This window comes from Nycticebus coucang, chromosome 9 (genome assembly GCF_027406575.1).
Source record: "Nycticebus coucang isolate mNycCou1 chromosome 9, mNycCou1.pri, whole genome shotgun sequence".
NCBI lineage: Eukaryota > Metazoa > Chordata > Mammalia > Primates > Lorisidae > Nycticebus > Nycticebus coucang.
The window spans coordinates 53,630,805-53,641,033 of NC_069788.1; the positions used below are offsets into that span (position 1 = coordinate 53,630,805).

At 37.4% G+C, this 10,229-nt stretch overlaps 1 protein-coding gene across 4 annotated transcripts in view; it reads left to right on the forward strand.

Moving 5' to 3' along the window:
* Nucleotides 1-9,097, forward strand: part of SLC17A3 (solute carrier family 17 member 3) — a 46,982-nt gene extending 37,885 nt beyond the window's left edge. For 3 of the 4 annotated variants that reach the window (XM_053601452.1, XM_053601454.1, XM_053601453.1), the window contains 2 exons: nt 7,626-7,716; nt 8,670-9,097. In XM_053601452.1, the coding sequence (XP_053457427.1) occupies nt 7,626-7,716; nt 8,670-8,804 (226 nt within the window). In that variant the 3' untranslated portion in view covers nt 8,805-9,097. Of the gene's footprint in view, nt 1-6,793; nt 6,867-7,625; nt 7,717-8,669 lie in introns of those variants that run through there. The other variant, XM_053601455.1, reaches the window with a different exon arrangement.
* Nucleotides 9,098-10,229: the final 1,132 nt, after the last annotated feature.

Here is a 10,229-nt window from a genome sequence, read left to right on the forward strand (position 1 = left end):
GAGTAAAGAAAAAAGTCATCAGGGACCAGATCAGGTGATTAGGGAGGGTATTTCAATACAGTTATTTGTTTACTGGCTAAAAACTCTTTCACAGACAGTGCCATGTGAGCTGGTGCATTGTTGTGATGTAAGGGCTATGAGTTGTTGGCAAAAAGTTCAGGTGGTTTTTATCTAACTTTTTCTTGTGTCCTTTTCAGCACTTCCAGATATGAAACTTGGTTAATTGTTTATCTAGATGGTACAAATTCATAATGAACAATTTCTCTTATATAAAAAAAGTTAGCAATATTGTTTTGACTCTTGGACTGATGGAACATTTTTGGTCATGGAGAATTGGCTGACTTCCAGCCAATTGTTGATGCAACTTCCTTCTGACTGTTGACTCATTGTTTTAGGGCTGTATTGGTACACCCATGTTTCATTACTAGTAATAACATGGCCCAAAACATCATCTTGCCTCTTCAAAAGAGCTTGGCAAACTTTGACTCTTCTTTGCTTTTGTTAATTGGTGACCTCCTTCGGGATCATTTTTGTACACACCTTTCTTATGTCAAGATGTTCAGTTCAAATTTTCCTAATTGTGGGGCAGAGCAAGATGGCAAACCAGAAGGATCATTCAACTGAGCTCTCCTAGTACAACTGGAGAAGGAGAGAGAACACAGCCATCCCCACTGCTGGGACCTTACCCAGTGTCATAGCTCAGGGAGCACAGTGAGGAGGTGATGAGCTGGATACAGAGTGTGATCTGGAGTGGTAGAAATCTGACTCATTAGGCAAGTAATTACAACCAGCTCAGATTGGCCAGTCTTCCCCCCAACCCCCCCACGGAGGTCAAGGATAGGAGGAAGCCTTTCCAGAGTTTTTGACTTTGGGGGGAAGATACCCATTGAGCAGAAGCTTGGAAGAGAAGGCAGACTCAAACAGTATACAACAACCAGATTTGAATACCAGTTGGAGTGGATTTGCCATTGGTTTGATGGTGAAACAGTCACACTGGGAAGGTCTCAGTGGCCAGGGCACTGCCATTGTGGGAAGGTTGTGAGAAGGTCTTAGCAGGGGCCTAAAACACAGCTGTCTTAGCTCTGCCTGCCAGAATCAAAACTCATTCTTGGGACAGGCTAAGGGACTTCCTCACCCCATGAGAACTGGAGTCAGGGGGTACTATGAGATCTGCCACTGAAGGATTCTGGAGAGCTTTAAGATCCCAACTTGGTGGGGTCTTAATGCTGAGGAAACAATCAGGCAATCACTGAGGGCAACTCAGTTGGAAATAAGAACCACAGAGGTTTCCAGCTGTATTCTCCATCACCTAAAAGAACCGCATCGCCACATGGTGTCCTTACAGCATATTGCAACATATATATTCCTACTAAAAGCAAGGACTCCTGTATTTTTTATTTTTTTATTTTTTTTTTTGAGACAGAGTCTCGCTATGTCTCCCTTGGTAGAGTGCCGTGTCATCACAGCTCACAGCAACCTCAAACTCTTGAGCTTAAGCGATTCTCTTGCCGCAGCCTCCCAAGTAGCTGAGACCATAGGTGTTGCTGCAATGTCTGGCTACAGACTTCTGTATTTTTGTTCACACTCTGAGAAAAAGTAATTTGAAACAAAAGAGGAAGAGAGAAGGAAAAAGGAAGAAAAGAGATGAACAAAAAGAAAGAACACATGAGGAGGAACCAACAGAAAAATCTGGGTAACATGAAAAACCAAAGCAGAGCAACTTCCTCAAAGGACCATGAGGAAACTACTGCAGAAGACTAAACCTGTAAAGAAATAATGGATTTGACAGAAAGGGAATTTAAAATATGGATAATGAAGACAATAAAGGGAATGGATGAGAAAATGGAAAGACAGAACCAAAAGTCAGATGAGAGATATGTAGAATATAGAAAGGATATGGCAAAGCTTAAGGAAATGAAGGAGATGATCAGGGAATGTAAAGATGCAGTGGAAAGTATTAAAAATAGGTTAGACCATGGAAAAGAAAGAACCTCAGAACTAGAGGATAAAGTGTTTGAGTTAACTGAGGTAGTCAAAGATGCAGAAAAGAAGAGAGAGAAAGCAGAACAGTCACTTAGAGAACTATGAGACTCCATGAAGCATTCAAACATATGAATAATAGGCATTCCTGAAGGAGAAGAAGATTGTCTCAAAGGAATGGAAACCTTACTGGAGACTATTATAAATGAAAACTTCCCAATTTTTACTAAAGATCCCGACACACTCCCTTCAGATGGATATTGAACCACAGGTCATCTCAAATCAAAAAGAGCTTCTCTAAGAAACATTGTAATGAACCTGTCCAAAGACAAGATGAAAAAAAAAAATTTTGCAAATAGCCAGGAGTAAGCGCCAACTGACCTACAGAGGCAGAGCCATTAGAATGACAGCAGCTTTTCAACTGAAACCTTCTAAGCCAGAAGAGAATGGTCATCCACCTTAAACATTCTTAAACAAAATAATTTTCAGCCCAGAATTCTGTATCCTGCTAAACTAAGCTTCAAAAGTGACGGAGAAATCAAATCTTCTGCAGATATACAAACACTGAGGAAATTCAGTGTTTATATACCTGTTCTACAGGAAATACTTAGACCTATTCCCACATTGACCATCACAATGGACCACCAGCTAAATAAATACCAGAAGTTAAAGGTCAAAACCTAGCTTCTGCAATAGCAAAAAGGATATAACAACATAACAGACTCACCAAATAAGATTAATAGTATTCTACCACACTAATCAACTCTCTCAATAAATATCAATGGAGTGAATTCACCATTGGAGAGGCACAGGCTGGCTGACTGGATAAAATAGCACAAGCCATCCATATGCTGTCTCTAGGAAACACACCTAACCTTGAAGGACAAATCAAGAGTCAAGGTTAAGGGATAAGCCAATGGAAATCAGAAAAAAGGACAGATTGCAATCTTATTTTCAGATACAAGCAGATTTAAAACAACTAAAGTTAAGAAAAACAAAGATAGACACATTATACGGGTCAAAGGAACTGGTCAACAAGAAGACATTTCAATTTTAAATATTTATGCACCCAACTTAAATGCTCCCAGATTTATTAAACAGACCTTGATGGGTCTGAGCAATATGATGTCCCATAACACCGTAATAGTCAGGGACTTTAACATCCCCCTGACAGAAATGAACAGATCCTCTAAACAGAAACTAAACAATGATACAAAGGACTTAAATGTGACCCTAGAACAAATGGGATTAATAGACTTATACAAAACACACCATCCCAAAGCTAAAGAATATACATTTTTCTCATTAGCCCATGGTACATATGCCAAAATAGACCACATCCTAGGATACAAATCAAACCTCAGCAAAATTAAAACAACAGAAATTATACATTGTATCTTCTCAGACCACAAGGCAATAAAGATGGAACTCAACTCCAACTAAAATGTTCATCCCCACACAACACTTGGAAATGAAACAACATTATGCTGAATTATAGTTGGGTTCAGGAAGAGACAAAAGAGGAAATTGTTAAATTCCTCAAACATGTAACTAAAACTTGTGGACAGAGCAAAAGCAGTCTTCGAGGGAAATTTATCTCATTAGATACCTATTTTCAAAGAACAGAAAGCGAACACATCAACAAACTTATGAATCATCTTATGGAATTGGAAAAAGAAAGACAATCCAATCCCAAATCCAGGAGAAGAAAAGAAATAACCAAAATTAAATAAGAGATGAATGAAATTGAAAACAAAGGACTCATTCAGAAAATTAACAAAAAAAAAAATGTTGGTTTTTTGAAAAAAAGTAAATAAAATTGATAAACTGTTAGCCATATTAACTAGAAACAGAAAAGTAAAATCTCTAATAACCACAATCAGAAACAATAAAGGGGAAATAACAGATGCCATTGAGATACAAGAGATCATCTCTGAATACTATAAGAAACTCTATGTCCAGAAATTTTACAATGTAGAGGAAGTGGATCAATACTTAGAATTGCACCCTTTCCCTAGACTTATCCAAAAAGAAATAGATCTCTTGAACAAACCAATTTCAAGAACTGAGATCAAAGAAACAATAAAAAAATCCCCCAACAAAAAAATGCTCTGGTACAGATGGCTTCACATCAGAATTCTATCAGACCTTCAAAGAACAGCTGTAGAAATTATTCCAAAAAATGGAGAAGGAAGGAATCTTTCCCAACATGTTCTATGAAGCAAACATCACCCCGATTCCAAAACCAGGAAAAGACCCAACTAAAAAGGAGAACTTCAGATCAATTTCATTAATAAATATAGATGCAAAAATCTTCTGTAAAATTGTAGCCAATAGATTACAGCTACATAGTAAAAAGTCATTCATCACAATCAAGTAAGTGCCGTCCCATTGATGCAAGGCAGGTTTAGCATACACAAGTCCATAAACATAATCCACCATATCAACAAAAGCAAAAACAAAGACCATATAATCCTCTCAATAGATGCAGAAAAAGCAACGAATAAAACTCAGCATCCTTTTCTAATTAAAACACTGAAGAATATAGACATAGGTGGTACATTTCTTAAATTGATCAAAGCCATCTATGATAAACCCATAGCTAATATTATACTGAATGGAGTAAAACTGAAAGTTTTCCACTTAGAACTAGGACCAGACAAGGTTGTCCTCTATCACCACTTCTATTCAACATAGTGCTGGAAGTTCTAGCCAATACAATCAGGCAAGAGAAGGAAATAAAAGGCATCCAAAATGGTGGCAGAGACGATCTAACTATTACTTTGTCAACAATATTATCCAACACTTGAGAACCCCAAAGACTCAACCACAAGACTTCTTTAAGTGATCAAAAAATACAGTAATGTCTCAGGATATAAAATCAATGTCCACAGATCAGTAGCCTTTGTATATGCCAGTAACAGCCAAGATGAGAAGCTAATCAAGGACACAATTTCCTTCACAGGAGCTCAAAAAAAATGAAGTACCTAGGAATATACCTAACAAAAGAGGTGCAGGATCTCTACAAAGAAAATTACAAAACACTAAGAAAAGAAATAGCAAGTGGAAGAACATACCATGCTTATGGCTAGGAAGAATCAATATTGTCAAAATATCTATACTTCCAAAGGCAATCTACAGATTCAATGAAATACTCATTAAAATACCATCATCATACTTTCAAGATTTGGAAAAAAATGAACCTTCATTTTGTATGGAACCAGAAAAAAACCCATATGCCCAAGGCAATTCTTAATAATTAAAAACAAAGCCAAGAGCACTATCCTACCAGACTTTAGGCTATACTACATGGCAATAGTGATCAAAACAGCAAGGTATTGGCACAAAAATAGACACATTGACATTTGGAACAGAATAGAAAACCAGGAGATGAAACTAACATCTTATAGCCACCCGATATTTGATAAACCAAATAAGAACGTACATTGGGGAAAAGAACCCCTATTCAATAAATGGTGTTGGGAAAACCAGATAACTACATGTAAAAAACTGAAACTGGACACACACTTCTCATGACTTACAAAAATTGACTCAAGATGGATAAAAGATTTAAATCTGAGGCATGAAACAATAAAAATCCTCAAAGAAAGTTTGGGAAAAACACTTGAAGATATTGGCCTAGAGAAAGATTTTATGAAGAAGACTTGCATGGCAGTTGCAGCAACAACAAAAACAAACAAATGGGACTTAATTAAACTGAAAAGCTTCTGTACAGTTAAGAAAACAACAACCAAAGCAAATAGACAACCTTCAGAATGAAAAAAGATATTTGCATGTTATGAATTGGACAAAAGCTTGATAACTAGGACCTAAAGAGAACTCAAATTAATCAACAAAAAAAGATCCCACAGTCCCATATATCACTAGGCAAGAGACATGAATAGAACCTTCTCTAAAGAAAACAGATGAATGTCTAACAAACACACAAAAAAATGCTCATCATTCCTAATCATCAGAGAAATGCAAATCAAAACTACCTTGAGACATTAACTAACCCCAGCAAGAATGGCCCACATCACAAAGTCTCAAAGCTGCAGATATTGCCACGTATGTGGAGAGAAGGGAAACCTTTTACACTGCTGGTGGAATTGCAAACTAATCTTTGCAATCTTTGTATCTCTATACAACCTTTTGAAAGGAAGTATAGAGAATCCTCAAAGAACTCAGAAAAGACCTCTCGATTTATCCTGAAATCCCATTACTATGCATCTACCCAGAAGAAAATAAAATCATTTTATCATAAGGACATTTGCACTAGACTGTTCATTGCAGCTCAATTTATAATTGCAAAATTGTGGAAACAACCTAAATGCCCACCAACCCAGGAATGGGTTAACAAGCTGTGGTATATGTATACCATGGAATACTATTCAGCCATTAAAAAAGATGGAGATTTTACATCTTTTATATTAATCCGGATGGAGGTGGGACACATTATTCTTAGTGAAGCATCACAAGAATGGAGAAGCGAGAATCCAATGTACTCAATTCTAAGATGAAGGCAGTAGATGAGTTAATACAAGCGGGTGGGTAGGAGAATGGGGGAACAGGGAGAGGCGAAGAGTGTGGGGGATGGAGGGTCACGGTGTATGGCACACCTCTTGGGGGTGGGACTCAATTATAAGAGGGACTTTATCTAACAATACAATGTAACCTAATTCTTTGTACCTTCAGTGAATCTCAAACAATAATAAAAAAAAAAAGATTTTCCTAATTGTTTCTCTATCAATGTTTACTCTGTCTGCTAAGGTTTTCATAGTCAGCTGACAATTTTTTTTTTTTTTTGAGACAGAGCCTCAAGCTGTCACCCTGGGTAGAGTGCCGTGGTGTCACATCTCACAGCAACCTCCAACTCCTGGGCTCAAGCGAGTCTCCTGCCTCTGCCTCCCAAGTAGCTGGGACTACAGGCACCCGCCACAACACCCAGCTATTTTCTTTTTTTTTTTGGTTGTAGCCATCATTGTTGTTTGGCGGGCCCGGGCTGGATTTGAACCCGCCGGCTCAGGTGTGCGTGGCTGGCGCCTTAGCCGCTTGAGCCACAGGTGCTGAGCCTAGTCAGCTGACAATTTTGACCCACAATTTGATGGATTTTTGCAAAGTTTTTGTCAGTTCTGCTTGTTCCTGGCCACCTTTGACGCTTTCTCTCCCTTCAGAAAAACACTGAATCAATTTGTACACTGCCATTTTCTTCATGGCATTACCCCCATAAACTTGAACTAACATGTCCCTGATTTCACTTCATGCCTGCCAAATTTAACAAGAAATTTAATGTTTTCCCATTACTCTAATTCAAGCTCCAACATTCTTACAACAGCACACAAAAACACATAGCAATAGTAAAACACCACTCCACAAGACATTGCCACACATTGACACGGTCACACATTGACACAAACCCAGCTGTGAGAAACTGATATACCTAGGTGATAAAACCTTACTGAGTTCTTTGTACAATGCTGCCAATATAAGTGCACAGTGGCAAGTTCATGAACTAATGTCAGACCTCGGATGTAATTGTGTTCAATTATAAAAATATAATTGAATTATGGATTCGTACACAGATCAAGGATGAAGGTTACTATAAGATCTCCGGATATATCCTGGAAAATTCTTGTCCCCCACAGGTATTCCAGTTTCCTCACAGGAGTCTCAAAAGGATTTTCACAAACAGCAGCTATCTTGGTCCCCATTATCACTGGATTTCTTCTCAGTCAGGTAGAGTTTCTTGTCAAGGAGAACTCTTAAAATATTTTGCCAAATCCATTTGTAGAGAACATAGTCAAAGATTGGAAATTAAAATTAAATTGTAGGTAACTGTGTCCTGAAGATGAACCTGGTAAAGTAAAATACAGGACACTTTCTTTAGTGATCTCAACTCTGGTTCATTCTGGAGCTAAAAAACAAACTATTAAACCACAGGCCATTACTATCTTTGAATCTGAAATCATACATCCATATAGGTATCCTGGGGTGATGATTCCATGCATAGATAACAACCTGCTATGTCTCTGTAACACCGAAATTTTCATTTGCGTAACATACAAAAAGAAAGGAATAAAGAAAGCAAAGATTTTTAAATGTCTGATGCATTTGGGTATTAACATAGGTATTTCATATACAGTAAACTCACTTAATTATTAATTCTCATGCCAATTGTAAAAATTGAATATTATTCTTATTTCGTAATGATTCAAATATGATAGGATAAGTCTTTACACTATGAAGATGTACAATCAGAATTCTTCTAACTTAAACTTATCTAGCACAAAAGCCCATATCCTATCCTTATGATAGGATAAGTATTTACACTATGGAGATGTACAATCAGAATTCTTCTAACTTAAACTTATCTAGCTCAAAAGCCCATAAATTTTTCATTACACCATCACAATGTAGGAAAAATATTGAAAGCTTACATGAACAAGATCCATGCAAAATGTATGGCACAATGTAGGGACAAGTGAAGTTCTGAAGGTTAATCATGAAGGTCCCCAAATCCCCTTTATTAATAAGATTTTTAATGCATTTTGAAATCCTTTCTATCAAGCCACTTTTAAGAAATGAATTTCCATATAGAAACCCACTAGTGAATGTCATCTGATTATGAAAAATTTTTATAGAAGAAAACATGAAAAGAGTATTATTTACTTGGGTTTTTTTGTCCCTAGGACTCTGAGCTTGGATGGAAAAATACCTTCTTCCTGATGTTTGCCGTTAACCTATTAGGACTGATCTTCTACATCATATTTGGAGAAGCAGATATCCAAGACTGGGCTAAAGAAAGGAAACTCACTCGTTTATGAGGATAAAGAATAATGATTTCATCTATGGTTATAACTGTAGAAGCACAATTTGAAGTTTTTAATTTCTTGTCATTTTCCTTTTTTAGTTATTCTACTGTACATGGAAAACTTTATTTCATAAATGAGAAAACTCCAGTGATGAAAATTCCAACGAAAAGAATTGTGTTCGCTATAGCTCTTTTGAAATATGAGATAAGTTTTTTCTTTTATTCAGACTTCTTTTGAGTCTGAATAAAAGACTGAATAAAATTTTGGATGAATAAAATTTTAAATAAATAATAAACCAGAATAAAGTTGTCATCTTCATAGAATTATTAATGAGTTAAGAGGAGCTGCAGCATGGAAGCCTATATGTTAGATTCTGTTTCTGGATGCAAGAAACATTTTTAAACTTCTAAACCAGGAGGGCACAGTGTTAAAAGAGACAATTTTGACAGAATTGGGCAGGTGGTAGAGAAACCACAACGGATTCTGTAGCACCACAGAGCTGGCAAAATAAAGGCACAAAAGGCCTGAAGGGACAGGGAAAGAGAGAAGCTACCAGATCATGTGGAGAGGGCTGCCTTCCAGGAGCTGTGAACTGTAATGGAAAGATCAGCCACCTGAAAAATCTAGTAGAAGCCAATTATGGGATGCAATCCATGCAGGTCAGCCTCTTGGAACTTAAACAGGGTGGGAATGGATGGAGCATATACAAGTAGCCCCATGTGGACAACACCCAACCCAATGAGAGTAAGTTAATATTATTTTCCCAAACTGGAAAAATCATGGCCCTAGTAAGGTTGCCCTCCTGGTTTAGTGGTTTATTCAGATACAAAGCTCAAAACATGAAATGAAGTAGTATTTTTATAAAATTATTATTTGTGGATGTCAGAGGGTTCAGGACCATATTCTGGGTTGACCCCATGCTAAATTCTACTATGCAGTAGGGACTAAAAACCACCAAATCATTTTATATACAGGCAGTGTGATAGACAATTATGATAAGTGAAAAATCAAGGCAAGGACATAGAGGACCAAGCCTGAATAAACTCAGCAATTACTGAGATCTTTTCACAATCTGGAGTCTGGGCTCCTGGGACACTGGAGTAAATGAGACACAGTCACTATTCTCTATTTGTGTGGAGACCAGATACAATAAAAGACAGAAGTATACTTTCCTATGTACAATCAAAAAAAAATATTCAGGTCATTATGGGAGACCAGCAGGGTGGGGTTCCAATCCCAAACCAAAGGGCACAGGGGGATCTCCTCATCAAGTAATTCCTGAGCTAAACATTTAACAGGGAGTGCTGCAGTAAGTTTCCCACACTAGAGCCCACTTGTGCAAAAGCATAAAAGCAAGAAATAGGATGGATTCTGAAGGGAATCACCTACATGCATAATTGGGAAGGACAGAAGATGAGTTTAGGGAAGTGTGTAGGC